We start from the raw sequence: 25,578 nt of genomic DNA on the forward strand, positions 1-25,578 counted from the left end.
TTAGCGAAAGCACGCCTCTAGTTAAGAACAGTTTCAGGTTAAGAACGGACCTTCGGAACGAATTAAGTTTGTAACTAGAAGTTCCACTGTATTTATTTAAAAGTAGCAGTTACTTGCAGAATAAAGCAACAATGTTTAGTTGCCAGATCCATTTACTAGTTTCCATTCTCTTGATGGTTATAATTCAGATCACTTTTTTGTGTGCCTGCATTAGAGTATGAGATTTCAAGTAAGTCTTCCTCTTCTAGAAGTTTCCCATTAACACATATTATTCTATTTGAAAGATAGATTATTTTAGAATACGTGCAGAAACACATGTTTTAATAGGAATAAACTTTGTCAGTTGAATTATCAGTTGAAGCTCATTACAGGCACCATTGGGTGGGAGGGTGCCCTAAATTCGTATTTTCATAATAGACTTTCCATCATCCCAGGATGCAGTTCTTCACAATTCTCTTCCTTTGGACCAAGGCACCAGAAACAAGTGCACATACTACACATTCTCTGGAAGACTGATAAAGCTTTGGGTATAGCCTAGTTAGTGCCAACAGAGAGCATCACTTAGCAAGAGTTCCAGTGAGTGATTTCTTGAGTGAACATTTTGACTCCAAATGAATGCAGTAACTGGGTTATTCCTACTGATGAACACTCCACACCTTCATGCAAACCTTATAAAGGCTCTTGCCAGAATTCTGCATATTGGAATATGACTTGGCAATCTAAATTTGAGGCCCATTTGAGATGAGGTGACAGTAACTATTGATATGCTTAGTTCCATTGACTGTTGCTGTGCTGATCTAGTGGCTAAAGCTTTATTTGTATTTTTGTCACACTGTTGGAGCTGCTGCCCTTTCTTCACATTTCCATTTTATCCCTGAAGACTCTGCAGGAGGAGAAGGAACGGAAATCTGAATGCCTTCCACCAGAGCCGCATCCTGATGACCCAGAAAGTGTCAAGATCGTCTTCAAAATGCCCAATGACTCCAGGGTGGAGAGGCGATTCCATTTTACACAGTCTTTAGCAGTAAGGATGGGGCAAAATTTTGTGGCTGAGAATTATTTGAGGAGCAGAAATTGAGCTCTGAATCTGCTTTAGCAGCTGGCGATTCATACAGATAAAAAGGGGAGACCCAGTATGCAGAACTGAAGGAATGGTGGAGCTGGGCAATGCAGTAATATCCTTACCATTTTTGCAAAGCCTCTTATCTTAACCTAACCAATGATCTACCCTTAAAGAAATACACCCTGGGCTACTCACTTTGCTTTATAACTTATTAGGGACTCTAACTTGGATCTCCCACATGGAGACTAGGCTGTCTCTCTGTTGCATCATGCAGGCCCTTAGGAAGGAGTGGGTTGGACCCCGACTGTCCCTTCCATGAATATAAGGACTCCTTCAATTCACGCAAGACACTGAGATCCAATGGAGGCTCCTGCTGGAGGAAAGAGGGTGGAGATAGTTTGAGTTCCCCATTCCCCCTGTAGGCTCCAGCACCTTCTCCCACACTGTTCCATTTCCTCCAAATTTCCTTCAGCATGAGTGTTCCATGAAAAGTTCTGCTCTTAGTAACAGTGGATATATGAGGAAACGTATTGCTCAAGTAACATTTTATATAAATTAGGTATGTTGTGATTGCATGGAGGCCTTCATCTAAGATGAAAAAATGGCCATCTTACTGGGTATTCTTTCCCTAAACACAGAAGAGTGTTGCAGTGTGAGGATCTGCTTTCTGCTCTCCGTTGCAAGGCATTTGGTCATTTGGTGAATAACTGTCTACTACCTCCGTAGGTGATCCATGACTTCCTATTCTCTTTGAAAGAGAGCCCGGAGAAGTTCCAGATTGAGGCCAACTTCCCTCGCCGTGTCCTGCCCTGCCTTCCGACAGAGGAGTGGCCCAACCCACCCACGCTGCAAGAAGCTGGACTCAGCCACACGGAAGTTCTCTTTGTGCAGGACCTCACGGACGATTGACATTTCCCCAAAATACAGAGATGGAAAGAGAAATTCCCACTATAATACAATATTTTTTTTAAAAGACTGCTGCGTACACATGAGGGATCAGAGACTCTGTGGCCTCGGCCAGCCACGCCGTATGTCTGCACTGGCGGGAGAAACTGCACACTCACGCACACGCAACCCCTTTTACATCCAGTGGGCCGATGGGAGGGGCCATGGTTTGCCCTCCCGAGAGAGGGGGAGAAACGGCAGCTCTCGGTAAATATTGCTTTTATTGGAAATAATATACCCCAACATTCTGACGTTAGAACACCCGACGTTTTGCTGCTTGTGACAGCTAAAGGACACCGTACCTGTGGGCCAGGTTGTCTTCTGCCCAGGTAGGGGAGGGACGGGCAGAGGGTCTTTTCTTTCCTTCCAGCTTCTCACTCTGTATAAATCTCTTAAATATTTCTTTTGCTTTGTAATGACCAAAGGAGAACGGGGGTAACAGTGGGTTTTGGTTTATTTTTTTGTTTTATAAGGAGCTGGTTGACATTCTTAACCACAGGGGTTCTTCTCCAGGGTTGTTAGCCTGCGTAGTGTAATAAACTCTGCCTCTAGTGTGCCTGTGCTAACACCTCTGACTGTCAAGTGTCTTACTGGCCCAGATGATGGCCTGACCTAACCTGTGCGCACACAGCTTTAGTAGCGAAATTCCCTTGGGTCATGTTGCAGCAGCAATTGGGACTCGATACTGCCTTCCGCACAGCATCTTAGGCTTGCCTTGGCTCACTCTGGAGGAGTGTTTGTGACTGTGCCAGTGAGGGATATGTCTCTTGCAGTAGCCACATGAGGTAACTGCAGCAGTGACGGGAAGGCAGACACAAAAGTTGAGCTAACTTAAAGGACTGCAGACATTTTTGTTGAGCCAAGGTTGTCATTTTGTCAGTGTTAATGGGGATGGTATCTGCCTGCCTTGAGGACACTGCAAGTGTTAAATGATGAGCTGTGTGTTGCAGCTAGAGCCCACAGAGCTCTGAAAGGCAGCCTGCAGATTTTACAGATGCAGATTTTAACTGCAGCTGTTGCCTGTATTAAGGCAGATTCAGTCCTGTTGCCCTTTAGTGCAATGGGATGTTCATGAGGTCAGGAAAGCTGCCTTCTGAAGTCTTTCCAGCTAACAAGGAGTCTCTCAGTTGTGTAATTTTCTTAGGCGTATGGAAGTTGAGAGCACAGACTTGCTCATGGAACTCGCTGGGCTCTTTTTTGTTTCCTTGTGATGGAGGAGCCTCGACTTGCTACTGTATATACTGCAGAAAATATTGCCTCCTGCGAATGAGCATCATTTCGAATCCGAGCTGGACTCATGAAATACAGTATTACTCTTATTTGCCAGACTTAGCTTCCCTTCTCTTTTTTTGATTGATTGGATCAGAAGCAGAAGAATACTAATTTTTCTGTCCTCCTTACTATATGAATCAAGAAAACTAAGTAAGGATTATAAAAGGGAGATGAAAAGAACAGTCTTTCTGTGGGAATACAGGTTCAAGGTGAACTGTTCTTACACATATTTTTTCATAGGTACTAATTCATCTGATGGTATTCCCTGCCTAAAGAATTCTCGCCACTCCCAAAAATTCAGATAATTTCTCAGCTATTGGCTTTATGCCTTAAAGTGGTTAGCATGTGAAATTCTTGGATAGAACAGACTGAAACATAGCCCTGGCCCTCTTCTCTAGAGCATCTGAATGCCTTTTGGGCCTTTATCATAAAGAGAAAGCACAGCAGTGAGTGTAGATTGATGCCATTTCTGTAGAAAACAAAAACGTGAGAATACTTTTACACCCCATAATGAATGATGTGCATAACTCACCCCAACCCCTACTTTATTTGTGAATCTTGCAGTCGCTCAATTCATTTTAAACATGCTGCATTGCATAACTTAATACTAATTAGTTATCTTATTAGCAAAATTAGAGCATGAGCAAATATGATTTGGGGGGAAAGGCAAATCATCTGCCAGATGCTCTAGTAGGCACTAGTGTTAAAAGATGTGATTTGCACTGAAAATTTACAGCTTTTACACTAGTATTGCTTTTTCCCAAACTGGAATGAGTTAATAGTGCTGGAGTGAACGCAGGATGTAAAGGTTAGGTAGGTTCATTTTGGTTTGACCACTTGCTATTTTCTAACAGAAAGCTTCCAGCCCATACACACTCCAAGCAAAGGAAGAAAATCAAGTCACAGTTCAATAAAGACTCTTGCGATACAAGAGTTTTTTGAATGTGCGAATATGGGTGATCCAACAAGCATCGTATCACGTAAGCAAGTGTGACACAACGTAGGTGGGCAGGAGATGCAAATCCTACTGAGCTGGCAGTGGCCAACCAAGAAAGATCCTGGGAGTTAGAGTGAATGGCTTAATCAAAAATTGATCCAGTGGGCAGCAAATGCAAGAACTGCCACTGATGACCAATGGCCCATCTAGCCTTCTATCCTGCTCTTACAGTGGCCAATCAGATGCCTGTGGAGAAACCCATGAGCAGGACAAGAGCACACTCCCATCCTGCAGTTTCCAGCCAAAAGCATTAATGCCTCAGTCCATGAAGGCAGAACATCGCCATTGTTGCAAGCAGCCATTGATAGCTTAATCCATAATTTGTCTAAACCTTTCTTTAAAGCCATCCCATGTTGCTGGCCATTCCTGCCTCCTGTGGGAGTAAGTTCCACAGTTTTAACTATGTGCAGTATAAGGAAACCCTTTTATCCATCCTGAATCTTCCAATATTCAGCTTCATTGAATGTCCACAAGTTCTAGTGTTATGACCGATGGAGAAAAAACATTTTCTCTAGCCACCACCTCCAGTTATTTGGAGTTTGAGTGAAACATGGAGAGTCCTTAATGTAGCATCTTTAGCTTTAAAAACAAACTGAATAATAGCTCACCTTGTTGCACTCTGTTTCCCACAATGGCTAAGCAGACGTCTCCAGAAAGTCTACAAGGAGTCTCATGCTTTGAATCTGGAGGTCTCCAAAAGCAGTAATCACTACTTAACCACTAGTAGATCTCTCTGTGAATTTGTCCAAACATCAGTCATGCTTTTTAAAACAAAAAACCACACAAGTGCTAACCATGATATTTAACAAACCACTGACACACTGAAAGCAAATCTGCAAACTACCATGGGCATTGGAAAACACTTACTTTGTTTGCCGAGAGCAAGTTGCTCCAGGTATCACTGGTGGCAGAGTAGATAGTATATTTTTAAAATGCTAACATTCCACTTCTTAGCTTGTGCTTGGTTCCTTGTGTCACGGAGCTGCAGCAGATAGGAACCACAACCCACACATCATAGATGCTGCATTAGTTGAAAGCAAGGGGTGACACTACCCCATCAATCACCGAGAAGCTGGTGGGAATGCTAAACATGCTGCAACTTAAAAAGGTTGTGTCATTGTTCCATAACCAAAGTTAAGATGAATGCTGAAGTTAATGTTTCAGGGGCACAGTAACTTCTCTGAAGCTGGCGAGGGAAAATTCATGTGCCTTCACAGCACATTCACTTTTTTATATTTTACTGTGGCACTGATAAGAGCATAAAGCAAATTAACGCATATTTTCTTTACAGCATTTTATCCTTGTGACTACTTTTTGATAAGAATGTGAGCTGGGGTCTAGGGCCATGGCTCTTTTGGATGTGAGAAGCCGCATTTCAAACCATTGCTCCATTTTACGAAGTATCCCATCATAACTCAGTTCAAAAGTTGGGTGTGTGTTGGGGGGTGAGGATGCCATTCGTAGCTCCTTGGAGGAGGGTCAGGATACCTCTAATACTACTTTTAGAAGACAGACAACCACCACCTTCCTGAGAGCACTGCCTCCACCAAGAGAAGAGACTGGCCTGCCCTCGTTGGTATACATCATACATTTATTAGTGAATATCCCTCTCAAAATCAGCCACAACATTAAAAAAAATAATGATTGCACTACTTGGTCAAGCAGAACTAGCAACTTTCATTTTAAAAAAAGTACAAATCTGTTAAAAATTTCAATCAGTATAATACACATATATATAATACAACATACTAGTTATGTTAAATGCTACAAACCAATATGATTCCAATGGAATGGAAAAAAAACAAACACTTTTTTAGAGATTTAAGAACCTTTTTTTCTTCTCTATATATTAGCCTTTTTTCAAATACATACATGGGAAAAATGAGGTAACTGTAAAATGTGCAAGTAACAGAGCAAAAAAAAATTATATATATATATTTATAATATATATATAATATATATATATATAAACTTTCTAACACAGAACAAATGCCCTGGTGCCCTACAGGGAGGCTCCTCTCCTTGTAGGGTGAAGCTGAGCTATCCCTCTGGAGGGCACGGGACTGGTAAAAAAGAACAGTAAACAGTCCACTATCCCACCACAGGAAATCATTGGTAAACAGTGGCATCTACAGCGCAATCAGCAATCACAAACATCCTAAATAAATGTTTTAGTAATTTTTTTGTTGTTTTTTGTTTTAAAATGATAATTTTTAGCTGCTCATTGGAATAAATTCTGCAGCACACGAGCTTGTGAGCTTTCGAGTCGCCACCAGAAGAACCGTAAGGCTTTTCTACCCTCCCCAACCCCAAGTCATCTTTCTGGGGGGCGTGGGGGGAAAAAACCCCGAGATAGCGGGGGGAGGGGGAGGAGAAGAGAGCGTTTTTAAAACAGATGGGCACCTGCACTATTCTGATTGGCTATAAATATAGAAACACCTGTGGTTTTTATATACAGTAAAGACCTTTGGTTATTTGTGTCGCGTGAAATAAGTTGTTATTGTTTTTCCTTCTTTAAAAAAAGCTGTGAAACGAGGAGAAAGGCCGGGGCGGAGAGCGGAGGAGGTGGGTCTGACACAAGGCACTGGCTTGACATGTGAGGGAGAGGGGAGAACTGAGTGGTCACAGAAGGACAGGTACTCAAAAGGGGCTGCTGGTGTCTGTGCAGTTTATATGGCAAGTGGCCCATTCCTTTGTGTGCGCGCACGGAGGCGCATGGGCCGAGACCTGGCTTAGATGTCCGACTGTGGCTGTTCTAACCCTCTGGAAAAGTGGGCTGAGAAGGAAGAGATTTAAATTATTTGACCTGATCCAAATGACTTTGCCGTTTTAACCTGCATTATCAGCCAAAGTGCAAACAAGGGGCTGAGCCAGGTGGGGACTTAAAAAAACATTCAATTCATCACAAATTCGGGTGATTAAAAAGAAAGCTCCGGCCTGCCCAGAGCTCAGCAGGTTCCTAACTGACTGATCTAGTTGCTCCTGCCAAAACAAGAGATTGCTACCCAGCTGTAGTTAAGCAGAAAAAAATGCACCTTGCTACATCCTGTCTGTGTGGCTCGGCGTCTTTCTGCAGGACTTTGAAGATCATCCCTGGACTGGTAACGGAATAAAAGGTCCATGAGACAAAACAAAAGCAGGTTCTCAGGTCCCCAACCTTCTAGCTCCCCAGAGGACTTCCTGAAATCAAGTGGCTCAAGAACTCCAGCATCTGGGGTCGGGGTGGGGGGAGAGATTAGCTGTAAGCACCAATGGCAAAAGGCCTGGTGGCCCCAGCTACACCTAAAAAAACTTTCCCCTGCTTCAGAGGTAAGTATTGCTGAGAGCCAGTGGGCTCAGGAAAACAACAACAACACAGACAGCTAGACTGCTCCTGCCCACTGTTTTAAGAGAGGCTACTTCCCCTCTCCAGCCACCATCTGAGCTTGGAGCACCCCACAGAAAAGAGCCAGGTTGGAAGAATCTAGCTTTCCTTCACAAACACTGCTCCAAGGCTGGCCCAGACCAATCTGAGTAATGGGCCCATGGTTTGTTCCACCCGCTCCGCTCATGAGTGCTCCTCCGGCATTTGTGTGGCTGGGAGAATGGGATTTTTTGGGGGGGGGGGGTCTTAGTTTTGTGGGAAGAGGCTCCAGTTTATGGATAAAGGCCCAGGGATACTGGATGAGCAGGAAAAGCATGGCCTGCTCTCATCTGCTGCCATCCATTCCAAAAGGGGGTTGGGTACAAGCCAGACCTCAGCTGGCAATTAAAGGCAGCAGGAATCAATGCACCCAGCTGGGGAGAAGATGGAGAATATGCAGGGGGGAAAGAGAGCTCCACCTTGTGGATGGTGGGGGAAGTTGAATTCTGACGGAGCCACACTGCCAGACACATCCCACTAGCTGATACAGGGACAAGGTTCATGTGCCGGGAAAAGGTCAGAGAGGAAAGGCGGCGATGGCAGAGCAAGGAGCATGTCAGCGGGTGCAACTTCACCCACCTCTGCAGCACCGTGAAAGAGAAGATGCACCTAACAAAACCCTCTCCTTTCTGAGGCCGCTACTAACCGCTCCTCCCGCCGCCTGCCAACACTGACCCTTGCAAGCCTACCTCGAGGTTCAGTCCTGTATGTGCCCCCCCTCCCACAGCTGCCTCCTCCTGGCCCAACCAGGTTTCAAACCCATCTCTAATCTGGAGGGGGGGGGAAGGGGAGGGAGAAATGCCCTGAAAAGCGTTGACGGTCCTTGTGAGGCGTTGCGGACATGTGCAGTACAGTGCATGGCAGTAATCAGCTGAGCACAAAGAACTCCCTCTGTAACCCCCCCACCCCATCACCCCCACAGCTGGCTAGAGAGTTAGCCAATACCAAGTTCCAAGCTGGTCATAACATGCATGCATAATTTGTGAACATTTACATTAGGTTTCATCGTCCTCTCCGAGTCCTTCTTGCCAGTCTTCCGGACACAAACCAACTACATGGCGAGGGCTTCTCTCTCTTTCTCTCGGCTCCATGGTATAATCATGCAAAACAACTTTTATTTTTTTTAATATAATATTTTTTTAAACGATCACAGGTTTCTGTAACAGGGTGGCAGGTCGGTTGCTTTCTTGCTTCAAACCAGCAGGTGCTTTTTTTTTTAGGTAGGATTAGTGTGTGTGTGCACGCACGCACGCAACACACGCACGCACGTGCACAGAGAGACAGGAAGGCACACAACTCGCATGTATGCTCGTCATGGCGAAACAGCCCACCCCACCCCACCCCACGGTGCCTGACCCCAGAGCACAAGCATCAGGCCATGCAGGGGGGAAAACAACACTCCGTTGGGGGTGGCAGTAGGAGGGCCAAACTTCACTTGGGGCCCCCGGAAGGGGGGGAAGGGGGAAGGAGGAGGAGAAATGGTCGAGCGAGTGGAAAAGGGAACGGAAATGTCTGCCTGGTCCTACGCAGAAAGGAAAGAAAGCTGATGCAGCAGTGCATCTTGGAGGGAGGAGCGGTTTTCGCCAGATGGGCTTTTCTCCATGATAGCTAGTGCAAGGGTAGACAACAACAAGATTAATAAATAATTCCCCATCTGCTCGCTGCCCAGGATCCTACTGCAGAGAGCTTCGCAGCGGCCCCGGCAGCTTTCAGGGGCTTAGCCTGGGGTCAGCACAGAAAAGCGGGCAGGATTTACAGTGGGACTAAAGGCTTCTGCTTCAGTCGGCTGAGCATCTCCCTCTTCCCTGAAGAAGGAAAACGGGGAGAGAGGGAGGCAAAGAAACACACGTGCCCTCCCCTGAGATATGGGGGAAACAGTGGCACGAACCTGATTTTTGTTTTTATTTTTTGGAAGGGGTGTGTGGATTTCATGGAGATGGGTGTTGAGAAAGAAAGAGGACCCCAAGGAAAACAACTGAGGTGCAGAAGGGAAGAGAAGTAATTGTCAGCTCTAGCTAGAGAACATGATTCTGAAGACAGGCCTCGCGAAGAGAGCCTCCACCTTACAAATGTATGAAGCAGAGCCAGCTGCTTCACCACGAGGAATCTCACTCACTCAACTCACGCTTTCCTCCACGTCTTTTGAGGGGGAAATGGGTCTCCACACGCCCCTCTGCAATGAGAAGGGGAGCTGAGTGGGATGGGATATTGCTGGGCCTTGCGCAGGCCTGTTTTGCTCCACCACCACCGCCCTGCTACGGAGCCCTGAATGCCGCCCAGCATCTCCGGCATGTAGGAAGGGCAAGATGGGGTGTGTGTGTGTGTAAGGAAAAGCCAGAAAAGGCAGCCCTGGGCCATGATTTGTGTGTGGGCAACCCCAAATGGTTCCGAGGAAGGCTTTGGGCCCCCCCATCAGTGCTGCAACCAACCACTTCCACTGCCTGCCACGCAACAACACTGTGCTTTGGGGGCAAGTGGTTGGGGGGTGGGATTGAAGCAGGCACTTCCTCCCCCATCTTTGAGCTGCTCTGCTTCTGAAGGCCCTGATCTGGTGGCGCCAGAAGTGGGGGTGGGAGGGGGACTAAAAATACCTGGGTCAGACAGCCACAACAAAACCCAAACAAGGAGAACCAAAACGAAAGGAATGCAAGAACACCTGGAGAGTAAAATGGCGCAAGGATGGAGTCTCTTTGGAGTGCGGAGCACATGGGGAGGCCTCCCCCTAGCGAAGCGTGACACCGCGGAGCTGGCTCTGCCACCAGGCCCAGTCCATGCCACGGAGGGGTAAGGGTAGGGGGGTGTCATACATTGCTTATATTCTCACCACATCCCAGGAGAGTCCCCAGAGGCTTAAGCGTACAGGCTGGGCCAAGCCCCTGGGCCAAGGTCCGTATCCTGGAGTGAATTTGTGCAGCAGTGCGTTGACGAGCCTCACTCAGCCTCCCGGTGCACTTCTGAGGCATCTGCCCGGCAGATTGGGCATGTGCGGTTTGCCTGCAATGACCAAGGGCAGAATCAGGAAAGAGGGATGTGGCTTTAAGGTCAACCACACCCACTAGGAAGCGTTTCCGCTTAACAATCGGCAGCAGCAGCCTGTTGCTCATTGTAGGTTTGGCACTCTCTCCTAAACTACAGGATGAACATCTAATGAATGAAGGAATGGACATCTCAAGGTATCAACCAGCACTGGACAAGGACAAGAAACTGGGCTCTATCTCGGACACAGGTGGGGAACCTTTTTCGGCCCCAAGGACCACATGCCTTCATGAGCATCCTTCCAAGGGCCACATGCCAGCCATGGGCCGAGCCAAAGGCAAAAGTGGCCAGAGCAACAGATGCAATTCTCACCTTTGTACAGCAGGCTACATTCTGGCCTTCCAAAACTCAGGTGTTCCTACACAGATCTCTCCATCCAGGGTGACAAGAGGCATTATCCTTATGCAAGGATGCATTCCAACCAGGCAAAAAGCACCTGGTTGGAAAAAAAGCTGGCGAGAGGCATGGCTTGGGGAGAGGGCGTGGTCAAAGAGGGAATCATGAGGGCTGGTTGGCTGAATTTGGTCCCACAAATCTGAGGTTCTCCACCCCTGCTCTAGGGGAACAAGGTAGTTAAGAGCGAACCTCCTCTTCCAGAAGCCCTCCAGTCCAATCCTTTCCTTCTGACATAATTTCCTTTGGATCAGAAGCTAGGTAAAAAGCAGGAGGCTGATGGCAGGAATAAACAGGAAGGTTGCAAAACAGAGACAAGATATGGAGTGCTCCTAGGATTTGCACTGAGACCAATGTTACTTAATTTGTTCATGAATAATCTGGACTCAGCTGAGAAATAAAATGGCCCAAGTTTGTAGTTGACAACAGATTATTTAAGATGGTGGAAACCCACAAACTCCCAATAAAATTATGAATGAGATTCAATATAAGTCAAGTAATGGCAGTGGTATGGCCACATTTGGAATACTATGCACCATTTTGGTCACTTTCTCAAAAAGGGTCTCATAAGGCTGCAAAAGGTGAGAAGTTAACAAGTGAAATTTACAGAATTGCGCAGCCACAAGATGTGGCTGTGGCCCAGGTGACTTCAAAAGGGCACAGGACAAAATTAATGGAAAATAAGTATATCAATGGCTAATTGCGTGTGATGGTTCAACAGAATCTCTAGGCATGCCTCTGAATACTAAGGGAAAGGGGGAAAAGGCACTTTCTTTTACACCCCATTTGAAGGCTTTCTAGGGGTATCTGGCAGACCACTGCTGGAAACAGAATGCTAAATTCAAAGGACCCACTATCTGATCCACTAGACCTTTTCTTAAGTTTAAGGCACTGCATACCTGAAGGAGCGTCTTCACCCCCTTCATTCAGCCTGGACACCAAGGTCCAGCTCTGAGGGCCTTCTGGCAGTTCCCTCACTATGAGAAGTGAAGTTACAGAGAACCAGGCAGAGGGACTTCTCGGAAGTGGCACCCACCCTCTGGAACACCCTCCCGTCAGAAGTCAAGGAGATAACTATACAACTTTCAGAAGACTTCTGAAGGCAGCCCTGTATCAGGAGGTTTTAAGTGTTTGATGCTTTATTATGTGTTTATATGAGTTTGGAAGCCGCTCAGAGTGGCTGGGGCAACCCAGCCAGATGCGTGGGGTGATTATTATTATTAAGGATTTTCCCCACTCCTGTATTTAAATTAGGATTCTGAGTCGCCTTACAGGTGCACAAAAATCATTGAACAGTCATTGCATTTGCACATAATAAAAGCCAGAGTCTCTACTTAAAGGATTTGCCTGCAATTTACCCACAATATTGAATGGAGATTAGAAGCAGTGGTTGAATCCCAGATTTCACTCCTGCTGACAGAAGGGGGTGGAGGTGACTTTTTCCAAGTCACTCTTCCCTCTGCATGCCCTCCGGAAAAACTGCTCCAGAGGGGTGCAAAACTTCCCCAGAACTGCAGGGGAGACTTCCATGGCCAGGAAGAGCCCTGCCGCTCCTGCAAAGTCCCTAGATCCATCCCGCACGAGTCCCCTTCCCCTTCACGGTGCAGTTGCAATCAACAGCCAGTAGAGAGTGCTGTCAAAGCTGATTCCAAAGCTCTGGATCTCTCAGATCGCTTGCACAGAGGCCCGTTCCCCCCTGTATGCCCGCCCCCCACTTGATGATTATGCACTTCCGAATATGCTCCTTGCCGATTAAGCCGCAGCATCCCGGACAGAATAATCTCTTAATGCAATGGTTCCCCAGTGATAAAGCAAGAGCAGCAGATGTTACCTTTAACCATTTGTCGATGCACTTAGCGTGGAACTCGTGGTTGCAGGGCAGAACTCGCAGCAGCTGCCTGACTTCGAAGTCGCTGAAGCACACAACACACCTGGGGAAGGGAGGGAGAAGGACCCAGTCAGTGAAGGGTCAGAAGAACGACAAAGGAGCACCACACCAATAGCTATCCACTGTCTTCAAGCACCACACGGTCCAGTTTCCCAACACAGGGGCAAGATTCTCTGCAGGCCCATAGGAAGTTGCCTCATGCTGAGTCAGATCTACAGTGATGGGCAGATGCTGTCCAGGGTTTCAGGCAGGATTCTCTTTCAGACCCACCTGGAGATGCTGAGGACCCACGACCATCTGTCTAGGAAGTAGAGGCTCTGCCACTGAGCTTCAGACCTCCCACTCTTTGGGAGTAGTGTCTCCCAGTGTTTCCAGCAGAATCTTATTTAGGTGCCCAATACATACTTCCAGGTGACACTGCATGATCATGCTAGGAAAAGGATTTCACCGCTCAACTCGATTGTACATATCAGTAAGGGTTGTTGTCTTCCACTGACAATTCACCAATCTGCTCGGGTACAATCTGAACTCACTCCTCAAGAAGCCCTTCTAATCCTAAAGGTGGACAGATGTACTGCCCCTTCAAAAGCAGACTTAAAAAAACCCAAAAAACACCAGTGACTGGGTGAGAGTTCAGTTCCTCCTCACCTTCAGCTGCATATTATTATGAGCAGTAGTATACTACCCCTCAAGTTCCAGAAAAACATCATCTTCTGCTTCATTGACTACACAAAAGCATTTGACTGTGTCGACCACAGCAAAATATGGCAAGTTCTGAAAGAAATGGGAGTGCCTGATCACCTCATCCTGAGAAATCTCTATGTGGGACTGGAAGCTACAGTTAGAACTGGATATGGAACAACTGATTGGTTCAAAATTGGGAAAGGAGTATGACAAGGCTGTATATTGTCTCCCTGCTTATTTAACTTATATGCAGAATTCATCATGTGAAAGGCTGGACGATGAATCCCAAACCAGAATTAAGATTGCCGAAAGAAATATCAACAACCTCAGATATGCTGATGACACAACCTTGATGGCAGAAACTGAGGAGGAATTAAAGAACCTTTTAATGAGGGTGAAAGAGGAGAGTGCAAAATATGGTCTGAAGCTCAACATAAAAAAAAAACGAAGATTATGGCCACTGATCCCATCACCTCCTGGCAAATAGAAGGGGAAGAAATGGAGGCAGTGAGAGATTTTACTTTCTTGGGTTCCATGATCACTGCAGATGGTGACAGCGGTCACGAAATTAAAAGACGCCTTCTTCTTGGGAGAAAAGCAATGACAAACCTAGACAGCATCTTAAAAAGCAGAGTCATCACCCTGCCAACAAAGGTCCGTATAGTTAAAGCTATGGTTTTCCCAGTAGTGATGTATGGAAGTGAGAGCTGGACCATAAAGAAGGCTGATCGCCGAAGAATTGATGCTTTTGAATTATGGTGCTGGAGGAGACTCTTGAGAGTCCCATGGACTGTAAGAAGATCAAACCTATCCATTCTTAAGGAAATCAGCCCTGAGTGCTCACTGGAAGGACAGCTGAGGCTCCAATACTTTGGCCACCTCATGAGAAGAGAAGAATCCCTAGAAAAGACCCTGATGTTGGGAAAGATGGAGGGCACAAGGAGAAGGGGACGACAGAGGAGGAGATGGTTGGACAGTGTTCTCGAAGCTACCAGCATGAGTTTGACCAAACTGCGGGAGGCAGTGGAAGACAGGAATGCCTGGCGTGCTCTGGTCCATGGGGTCACAAAGAGTTGTTTCGATTCGGTGTTTTTGATATGGTAACTATTAGCTGTTATTCTTTTTTTTAATGCATATTGTGAGCTGCCCTGGGTCCTGCACTATGAGAAAGGTGGGATATAATGAAATAAAAAGAATAGACAGGAAGGTCACAAGGACCAGTCAATCAGCCTCTGCACAGCTCGCTTGCCCTGGAAACAGGAAGAACCAGTTGCTCATGAGTTGGATTCGGTTTGGAAGTCTGTACATATATCAAGAAAGAAAAGAAAGAAAAAAGGGTGAGTGCAACCCCCTCCCCACAACACATTTTAAGGTTAAATAATAATTAAAAGGGGCAAGCGTAAATCAACAACAGGCTTACAACTCAAGCTATTTATTTCTCGCTTCACTGTATGTTCCATAGAAGAGTCAACATGAAATATTTTATTTATCAATGTGACATCCCACTAAGTCATACTCAGAGCAGCCCAACGGAAATCAATAGGCTGAAGTCCACTTCTTCCAGTGGATCCACTCATACTATGACTTAGTCGGGTATCACCCTAGATTTGTTTATGTTCCACCCTTTCACTGCAGTTGCATTGCTCAGAGAGACTTACAACAGTTTGCAAAATGATGCTGAAGGAAACTCCTTAACTGGTAGGAAATGGACAACTAAAGATTGGGTCCCTGCAATAAGAGCAGGAGACAGCCAGAACTCCCTGCTGCCACTCACATAAAGTGGCAATGACCACCACCATCATCATCCCCTCTCTCTCTTTTACACACACACACACACACACACACACACACACACACACACACACACGAGAACTGAAACACTCATGCCCGCTATCCCAATTCCTTCCAAATTCAGCTGTGCTGCCTTTTATTCCCCATCCAGGACTTCACTGGAGGACCTCTCTCCCAACACTTACAAGGTTTGCTCCGACTGATGGCTTTCTGGGTTGAAGCGGTAGGACGGAAGGTGTTCGATGTCTGCTTTGGTGAGTCCCCGGGGTTTGGCCTCTCCTAGCCTCTCGGCCAGGTTCAGTAATGCCTAGTGGAAGATTTAAAAAAAGAACATACATACACAGCTGATCAGCTTCCTTCTGGGCTCCAATCAGGCTTCCTCCTACACCCCAAAACCCGCTCTTTCAGCAATACATTCACCACAGGACGGTTCCTTCTCCTGGCACTGCTGCCCCTTGACCCCATCACACAGCAAAGCCTACCATCTTCCTGAGAGAGCTGGCTAAGCCAAGTTCCACCATGCACTGGGGGCACCACTAACCAGCTGCTCTAGAGCCTTCCCGCCATTCCAATGCCCCCTAGGGAGAGGGAGGCCAACCCACCTCATAGTTTTCCATCTCCACATCATCCACATCCAAGTCCAAACTTATTGTAGGCCCCACAGCTGTCGGTGACACAGGAAGCATTGATCTAAAGTTCAAAGGTGGAGGGGAGTAGTCAACAGGAGCAGAAAATCGCACAGGCACACAAACCAAGGCAGAAGCCAACCTTGCATTTTGAATGAGTACGTGGGTAGGAAAAGGAGGCAAGTCCATATTCCCACCGAGGGGCCACACTGAAAGAAAGGCAAGGCCCTCAGCCCTAGACCCCAGCAGAAAAAGGGGAGGTTCCTTCCTCATGCAGCACTTCCTCCCTCTGTTTGATCAATGGATACTCACAGGAAGTATGGCAGGAAGCTTGGGTAGTATGGAGGCGGTGGGGGGGGCGGAGGCGGCAGTGGCTGCTGCAATCTGTATCGCTGGGTGTTCAGTCGCCGGGGCATCATGTGTGGATATGGCTGTTGGAAACACCGGGAGGTGAGTCAGTTTGATGCGTACTGTCATGGTGCTGACTAATTCCTAGGCAGTATATTCTCCATACCAAACAGGACACAAATAAAAATCTGCAGCTAGGAAAACAGAAGCATTCTGCACCAAGAAAGGATGAATTCTGCAGCATGAAACATTATCAATCACTGCAGATCTTCAAAGCCACCTTATACAGGTTGTCTGTATCCCCACGGAACAACGGCACACACATGCACAAGTATTTCCTACACGAGTGGGGGAGTTAAGAGCTGCAAAAGCAAAAGGAAAGCTCCCAAACTGTGAAGAGTCATCCTTTCGTGAAAGGGCATCTACCCACCCACAGAGGCTACTGAAAAGGGCTAGCCAACTCTGGAGAAAGACCCTGACCCCTGGTCACTCATTTTGCACCTCACGGTGTACAAAGGGTCGTCAGATGGTCAACCCTGCTAAAGCACAGAGTCCCATTATTCCTGAGCAAACGAAGGACCCTCTTTAAGAGGCCCTTCCCCCCTCAGGGGGTCCAGTGCTTGAGGCCTCATTGCTATGATCCCATAACACTCACCACGCCAAAGGGCAGTTCCTGGTGCAGTGGGTCATGGGTGTGTGGAAGGTAATGTAGTGGCACGGAGGGAGACAGTGCAGGAGTATGGTGGGAAGGAGAATAGGAGAAGCCTCCGATAGAGTGCTGTTCACCCCGGAGCTCCACCTCATTGTCTATCCTTTGCAGTGGCTGTGGAGAAAGCAGACAACATACAGGGCTAACTAGCAACAGCTCCCAAATACTCCCAGAGAGTTAGAAATTACTCAGGATAGTACAGAACAGGGTAGTCCAATGTGCAGCCCTCAAGGCCTTTCTGGCAGCCCTCAGCAACATAGGAACCCCCTTCCCCTGCCCTTGCACTGCCTTCCCAAAGCTGGGTAAGTGAGGCGCTAAGCTTTGGGAAGGAGGTGGGAGAGCTCTAAGACCTTGCCAGAGCCCCACACCTCCTTCCCAAAGGCAGAGCAAGGGTGAGGGTGGGGAGAAGCACCCTATTTTTGCCTTGTTCCCCCCACGCAACAAGATTTTGTCCAGGATTCTGTATCTTGATTCAAGTTCTGGAAGACCTGCTCCCTGTCCTGCAGGCCTTTTCCCACCAGGCCTAGGCAGGAGGAGCCCTGATGGACTCCAGCTACAAAAAGCTGAGGCTGCAGAACACTCTTGGGCTGCGGTGTTGTTTGAGAGGGTTTGTTGCACAGGGAGTCACTGGTGTTAATGTTCTGTAACTTCATTTTGGATCTTATGATTTATGTGACCATTGTTCCAATTTGGTTGTGTATTTTTGATGTCATGTTTATTGTTTATTACTATTTATTTATGTCTTCAGCTATGTAATTTTTTGTATGTTGAAAGCCACCTTAAGCATGGATTTAACTTTGGAAAGGTAGCATACGAATAAAATGACTGATTGATTGATTGATTGATTGATTGAATGGACACTGGGAGAAAGTCCACAGCTCAGTGGCAGAACACAGGCTATGCTTTCAAGAGCCCAGGTGTGGCCCCCTAGCATCTCCAGGGAGTGTGGGGAAAAGAGGCCCTTTTGGAACCCGAGAAAGCTGCTGGCAGTGAGCGTGTAGACAACACTGGGCTACAAGGACTGAGGGCAGCATCCTATTGTAATTTTAAGAAGACTACTGCCCCATCCAAAACCCTAAATCAAATCCCTACTTTTGTAGTGTACACCAGACTCGCTCAAACCACTAAGCCCTACTATTACTGCCACAGACCCTCTTTCATAACGATGCCTGCTCTTTTAGACCAATACTAAATCCTTGGCACTGCTCCCTCTGGCAGCAAGTTCCTAATGCTGGCTACAGTACATGAAAAAGCACAGTGCATAGTGCACAGAGTCCCATACTCCTCCTAACTAGTAGCATCACTGGGAACTGTTGCTCCAAATCTGTCATCTCCATTTCATTTAGTCACCCTCCTTTCCTTGCTTCCTCTTCAAAGAGAAGACGCTGAAGGATGGAACCCAAATTATACAGGCAGAAAATATAGGAAGGGTACAGAAGTCACCCAGGGCGGGAGTGTGTGCGTAACAGTGTAGCCTGTAAAAATCTATCCCAACACATGTAGGGCTCATATAAGTTTGTATGGATTCATCTGATCGGCATTAAATCTGCCAAACATATCAGAAGGCCAGACAGGTAACAGACCTCAAGTTTCCAATGCCCTGAAGAAGTTCTGGCCAGCCCTGCTCAGCTCAGGGCTCACTGGTTAGTTCTGGGGGTTGCTGCCTCAACTTCAGGTACCCACTTAAAAAATAGGAAGAATAACAGCCAGCCTCACAGGATCATTGTATTGCATGTTGGGAGGATGGAATTGTGATGTAAGGCATTCTGGACACTGAACAGTTTATAGCAATGTATTATTTCAAACATGCATCACCTTGAGCATTCTTACTAAAAATGGAAATGCAAATCATAAATACTGCAAGAAAAATGTGCATGCTAATATTTTTATTCTTATTTATTGAATTCATATACTTCCCCATAACTGGAGGTCTCAGGGCACTTCACAGAATCAAATCAAAATATAAAAAACCACAAAATGCATAATCAATATAAATCAATACCACAAATCATAATCAATACCACAAAATACATAATCAAAATAAAAACAGCAACCCAATCTCCCCCTCAAAAAACAAACAAAAAACCTCACATTTAAAAAGGGCACAAAATGTCAATCAAAGGCCTGGTTAAAAAGGAACAATTTTGCTTGGTGCCTAAAGGTGTGTAATGAAGGCGCCAGGTTTGCTTGGGGAGAGCATTCCACAGATGGGGAGCCAGGACCTCTCGAGGAAGAGGCACACAAAGGCAGGCCTCAGAAGATGACCTCAGGGTCCAGGTAGAAAGGCGGTCCTTGAGATACTGCAGTTCTGAGCCATTTAAGGCTATATAGGTCAAAACTGGCACTTTGAATTGGACCCAGAAACTAATTGGTAGCCAGTGCAGTCGGACCAAGATCGGTTTAATATGCTCAAACCATCTTGCTCCAGTGAGCAACATGTCCGCTGAATTCTTCACTAGCTGAAGTTTCCAAACCGTCTTCATAACACATTGCAGTAATCTAACCTTGAGGTTACCAGAGCATAGACAACAGTAGTTAGGCTATCCCTGTCCAGATAGGGGCATAGCTGAGGCACCAGCCGAAGCTGATGAAAGGCACTCTGGGTCACTGAGGCAACCTGAGCCTCGAGCGACAGCAAAGGATCCAGGAATACGCCCAAGCTATGAACCTGCTCCTTCAGGGGCAGCATAACCCCATCAAGAGCAGGCGACCACCCAGCCATCTGGTTGCAGTGCCAAGGTCCAATCTGCCCCAGGTGATCAGTGGCAGCGAGGGACCGCTCCTTACCCCAATCTCTTTATGCAGAACCCCCTTCCTTGTTCCACCTAGTCACAACAGATGTGACTTATGGATGGAACTGCTGCCACAGAGGCACTAAGTACTGTCACTCCACACTGTCCTACATGGTACATACTGAGCAAGGTCACTTCATGCCTGCTGATGTGTGCAGCCCAGGCTTGGCTTTACAGCTAGCCTGAGCCAGACAGGATTCTAGTCAACTGACTGTGGTACATTGGATACAGTGAAAAGGAGACCCATCCGCCATACAGACAACCGACCTTCAGTGTTCGAAATTAGGTAAAGGTAAAGGTACCCCTGCCCGTACGGGCCAGTCTTGACAGACTCTGGGGTTGTGCGCCCATCTCACTTAAGAGGCAAGGGGCCAGCGCTGTCCGGAGACACTTCCGGGTCACGTGGCCAGCGTGACATCGCTGCTCTGGCAAGCCAGAGCCGCACACGGAAACGCCGTTTACCTTCCCGCTGGTAAGCGGTCCCTATTTATCTACTTGCACCCGGAGGTGCTTTCGAACTGCTAGGTTGGCAGGCGCTGGGACCGAGCAGCGGGAGCGCACCCCGCCGCAGGGATTCGAACCGCCGACCTTTCGATCGGCAAGTCCTAGGCGCTGAGGCTTTAACCCACAGCGCCACCTGCGTCCCTAATTAGCCAGGCACATTTTGAACCTGGCTTCCAGCCACTTACAAACAAGTACAATCAACATGAATTTCAGGAACCAAAATGCTTGTTCTGTGTAGCCTGAGCAGGAGCAGATACCATTAAGAAAAGGAGGTTGGCATAGGCCAATATGTATACGGACTGTCCCTGGATTAAGCGACTTTTCTTCTTTAAGTTCTCAAAGCTCTTAACCTAACTCAAGGTTGTCATCTGAACCACTCAGATGTTTAACTGTTAATCAATTACAGTCAGCCCATTGTTTGTGGGGGGAAAGAAGACTTTGGAGCAGTCTTGCCCCAAAATGGCAACCAGATGTTCTGTTTTGGCAAATGAAACCTTGGTTTAAGGAGCCATTTGGCACCTAGCTTATACATGTGAGTTTCTAGCATTGCCTACCTACCTCTGTTGACCAGTGGAAACCAGGTACAGTTGTCTCTCGTTACAACGGCAAGAGACCTCCTTTGAAGACTGAAACCCAAGTCTTCAACTGTACGCTACGTTGGAGAACTGAGATTGCACCAGCTTTGATATCCCTCAGAAGAACAGAGCTGAGAGCATGGAGTGGGGATAGGACCCAGACACCCCTCCCTTCCCTCCGCCAAGCCCGCCCGCCTGCCACCCCAAACTTACCATGCGAGGGTGCTGGGGCTGGAGTGGGACAAACTGGCTGAGGGGAGCCATGTGTGGAGGCTGGTGTGGCGGCACAGGCGGTGGAGGGTGCAGGATGTAATGGTCGCTGGAAATGAGCGGCGGGAACGTTTGGTAGGAGACAGGGAGCTGCTGCATGGCACAGGCCTGGATCAGCTATAAGAAGGGAGGGAGGGAGGGAAGAGAAGAGAGTCACCATGAGAAGGCTAAAACCAACTTGAAAGGCAGCTGACGTCGGTCTGGCTATAGAACAGGGTGGGGAGAATCCCATGAGCAGCAGGCTATATCTTCTCCTCTAAGATCGGCAGGAAACCTACGGGCCTTAAGCAGAATGTCAATATATCCTAGCCTCTTTTTATAGGAACAAAACCAGCCCGGCTGATCAAACCCAAACAGAGAAGTGGTGCAATACCCCGCTCATGGCAAATCAGAGAACAAGACATTTAACCTTCGCTGCTCTCTCCCCATACCAAGAGACTCACGGGGGGTGGGAGGCAGCAGAGTGGGTAGTGCTGTCCGCTGAACATCACTGAGCATGCTGGGAGCTGCTGCGCACTGCAACCTGGGATGTGCTGGCCGGTGTGAATGGGGAAGCCTTGTGTGGTTACTGTGGTCACCGTGTAGGAGAGAGGGATGGCTCCCTGATGCACCTGGAGGAAAGAGAGAAGCAGCGGCAGAATCAAAAGTCACACCTCCTCACATGGGGATGTTCAATCTGCCTTAGATAACCCCTCGCCTGCCACTGCCACCAACACCGCCACCACCACCCAAGAGTCCATGGCTAAAGCATGCCAAAGAATGATACAAGATTCAGATAACCACAAAACAGAAATTGATGAAATACAATTCATAAGATTAGCGTTCCAAATCTACAGCAAGCCCACAACTTATGCACATTTAACTTATGCACATTCAGCTCTACACACGTGGCAAAAAAATAAAATAAAAATTGAAATGGAGGCAGAGTTGTGAGAAAAATGGTTTTGGCAATCCCACTCGCCATTGAACCCAATGTATTTTGACCATATGCAATTTTGGCTTTAGGCATGATCACTGTAACATAACCCCAACAGAAATTGTGGGCTTACTGTACAAGCAAGTCCAAGAATTTAAGAGTTGGGATGACACGCTCTCTGAAAGAACACTTCCCAGGCTGCTATGTGTAAGTTCTGGAGATCAAGGATGAGTTATATAGTATTCAGCTTCCTCTAGGAACCAGCACTGCAGCTGACAGACATTTGCAGCTTCTCCCTTGAAGAAGCTTTCCCATTATGGCTCTCGGGGCGTGAGGGCAAAACTTTCTGTAGGTCACAGAATTAATATTTGAACCTATGACTAGCTCATTTCATCTCCTACTGGGAAGCTGCAGGACTCTGTACAATATATGAATTTCTAAAGCTCGGCATTCAAACTGACTCTCGGTGAAAATTTCCTGAGGTGAATCTAGTGACCCAACTACCCATCAAGCGTCTGGAATCCTCCTGGGATTCTTTTAAGAAATAGTTAGATCTTGAATGCCCGTCCACATACTTTCAATTGTATTTCATCAATTACTATTTTGTGCCTTGAAATATATACATTCTGTTTACGACTTATCCTAAGTGGTTCACTTCTCCTGTTTCCAAGTCCCTCATTTTGGGATATGCGACATGCACAGAAAACTGGCATTTTTGACCCTCTGGTCTCCCAAAAGGTTGTGCAAGCTCCCAAACTGAGACATAACCCTCACACCAGGGGACAGATCTACTGTTAGTTTATTGCCTTTGATGAAAACGATATCCTGAGTTTTATTTTCATTTTATTTTGCAGATGGTTAGCAATGTAATTTTATTTTATTTTTATATTGCACAGTGCGATGTGGAGAAGGATTTGTTATTTGAAAAAGCATTGGGTTCAGTCTGTGCACCTGAAGGCCTCCTTCCTTCTTTCACTAGAAGATGTGTCATCACGTTGTTCCCCCAGCTGAAAAGGGTCCCAATTGGGGTGTTCGATCCTTAGCCCTCCTATTTTGCTTGTGATGGGTGGTTTTCAGATATATGTTAGATATAGATAGAATGGAAGGGAGAACAGTGCTATTGTGTCCCCCGCCCCCAGCAAATGGCCTGTGGAAGTCTGCAGGAACCCCATTGCAGGGACTTGAACTCTGTATTTGCTAGACACAGCAGCCCAACCTGTTTTGGTTCTTACAGCCAAAAGCAGCACATGCTACAAAATCAAACTTCAATATGGCAGAATGTTCATGTCCTTGGGTTTGGTTGCTTTGTCAGTCAGGAAATGGAAGTTCTGGTGGAGAGCAACATGGAGAGCAGGAGTAGCTAAGCTGTAGCCCTCCAAACTCTCATCAGTCCCAGCCAGCACTGGCCAAGGTTGATGGAAGCTGTAGGCCACCAACACATGGGAGGCCACAGGTGAGGTACCTTGATGCAGAAAGATGCTGTTTCTCTGTGCTCAGGCTAGCAAGGAAGATGCCAGTTTTTTGCTGAATCTTGTTGGGAGTGGGCACCCGCTGCCAGGCACTCTACTGGGCTGGATACAGCTGTGCCCATCTCCATTGACAAAAACGGAGTATATATCCAACACAGAATAGCCTTCCACTTCAGTGGCAGAAAAGTGAAGGGGGCAGATGTGCTTGCCCTGACCAGGTCTGCTGGTCTTGGTCAGCTTGGGATCTAGGCAAATCCCAGCCACAGTTTCTCCATTGGTGGGACAAGATTCCAGCCTTTGGAATCTGCAGAGTTCTGAGCCATCTACACCCCCCTCCCCAGGCACCATCCTTACCTGCTCATGGAGATCCACCATGAATGGATGCTGGTGGGGTGGGTGTGCAGCCGGGTGAAGCATTCGTGGCGGCGTATTGGCCAGAACGTACGCCGGGTGCTCATCTACAGGGGTGTGTGGCTGCTGGAAAAAAGCCGGGTGCAAGTAGTTCTCATCCTGGGCTAGGAGAGTTTGCAGAGGTCGCTCGCGTCGGCCCCAGTGGTGCCGGGAAGAAGGGCTGTGGAGCCAGTTGTGGGGAGAGAAATATAGAGGGGTGACCCCAGGGGCCAGCCAATTATCTGTGCTGAGCTCTCAGCTACAAATTCACCCATTTTATTGTATGTTTTTTTTATATCAGGGTTAGGCCAGAACAGCAACACAAGGGAGCAACTGTTGGTGCAGCAAAAAACTAGGACACAAGTTCAGTCATAACACTGAATACAGAGACATAACACGGAACAAAGCCTTTGAGTGGGTTCCTATGAGCGGAAAGCTAAGAGATAAGATAGAATCTAAATATATTTTATTTTATTATCATTGCTGCATTCTTTCCAGGACTCTGGTTTAACCAAACCCTTCAGCATACAAAGTGAATCTGTTCTTCCCAGTGTCTCAGGCAGGGCTGGGGAACCGGTGGTCCTCCGGATAATGTCCAGAGTGGCTGAGCCGGATGGGAGTTGGAGATCAGAAATATTGGGGGAGATGAGAATAGGTTAAAGTGTCACATTTCAAAGAGCCTCCTAAACATGGCAGGTTCCCAGCATCTGGAGCAAAGCTAGCTTAGTATAAGGAAAGTAAATTAATCCTAAAATCATTAAAACACAGGTTTGCTCTGGAGGCCTTTCAACTGATGCTCAACACCTTTCCGCTGGTAATCCTGGTCACCCCAAGTCTTTCCTTCTGCACCTGCATCCTGGATGTGCATTGCAACACAATGGCTACCAGGACTCTGGATGAGAGCAAAGCTTTAAGTTTGCTCAGGCAGTATGTCAACGGGATAACACCAGATGGACAGTGCAAGGTTTTCTTCTCATTTAACTTCATATGAGAGGAAGATGGGAGCTGGTGGGTAAAGCAAATATACTCCAGAAAATGTTGGCTTACATTAATATGGGTTGCACTTTTGCTTTCAGAATTGCATAAGGAACCTTTTGGAAATTACAGGGGACCACTTTCGCTATCCGCTTACATACAGGGAGACTCCGGCTTTTCCAGCGCTTGCCCTAAGAAACCTCCAGGCGATCTGCACAGTGAAAGAGAGGAAGAGTCGTACCTTCTCCTGAGGTGTGCTGGGCTGTCACAGCTTCCCCCTGAGAATCGTCGCTGGTCAAAGGGGACAGAAGGAGGCCGCCTATTCACTGCCAGTTCCCATGGTCGCATTGGGGACGTTGGCAAGGCAGGAGGGGGTGCTGGATCTCAGACTCCAAACACGACAGCACCCCGGTTATTTGGGATCTGTAGAAAGTCGAGAAACAGCCAGTGAGCCGGAGCTTGGAAGCAAGGAGAGGCGTCAAGCAATTTCAGTTCATGACAGCAGTCTCCGGATCAGTCGTGCCAACGCTAG

The 25,578-nt window shown here is 47.1% G+C and overlaps 2 protein-coding genes across 7 annotated transcripts in view; one reads left to right on the forward strand and one right to left on the reverse strand.

Annotated features, from left to right (window-relative positions):
• Nucleotides 1-2,576, forward strand: part of FAF2 (Fas associated factor family member 2) — a 30,656-nt gene extending 28,080 nt beyond the window's left edge. For all 3 annotated transcript variants that reach the window (XM_083726301.1, XM_083726302.1, XM_083726303.1), the window contains 2 exons: nt 881-1,024; nt 1,790-2,576. In XM_083726301.1, the coding sequence (XP_083582427.1) occupies nt 881-1,024; nt 1,790-1,972 (327 nt within the window). In that variant the 3' untranslated portion in view covers nt 1,973-2,576. The remainder of the gene's footprint in view (nt 1-880; nt 1,025-1,789) is intronic.
• A 3,274-nt stretch (nt 2,577-5,850) lies between these two features.
• The window catches only part of RNF44 (ring finger protein 44), a 59,010-nt gene continuing 39,282 nt past the window's right edge, over nt 5,851-25,578 (reverse strand). For 3 of the 4 annotated variants that reach the window (XM_083726299.1, XM_083726298.1, XM_083726300.1), the window contains 10 exons: nt 25,288-25,469; nt 24,036-24,252; nt 21,740-21,907; nt 21,240-21,413; nt 17,102-17,269; nt 16,411-16,529; nt 16,075-16,162; nt 15,658-15,779; nt 12,941-13,040; nt 5,851-10,674 (listed from right to left, as the gene is read on the reverse strand). In XM_083726299.1, the coding sequence (XP_083582425.1) occupies nt 10,612-10,674; nt 12,941-13,040; nt 15,658-15,779; nt 16,075-16,162; nt 16,411-16,529; nt 17,102-17,269; nt 21,240-21,413; nt 21,740-21,907; nt 24,036-24,252; nt 25,288-25,394 (1,326 nt within the window). In that variant the 5' untranslated portion in view covers nt 25,395-25,469 and the 3' untranslated portion in view covers nt 5,851-10,611. The remainder of the gene's footprint in view (nt 10,675-12,940; nt 13,041-15,657; nt 15,780-16,074; nt 16,163-16,410; nt 16,530-17,101; nt 17,270-21,239; nt 21,414-21,739; nt 21,908-24,035; nt 24,253-25,287; nt 25,470-25,578) is intronic. The other variant, XR_014561121.1, reaches the window with a different exon arrangement.

This window comes from Podarcis gaigeae (genome assembly GCF_964106915.1).
Source record: "Podarcis gaigeae genome assembly, chromosome: 2".
NCBI classification, from domain to species: Eukaryota; Metazoa; Chordata; class Lepidosauria; order Squamata; family Lacertidae; genus Podarcis; species Podarcis gaigeae.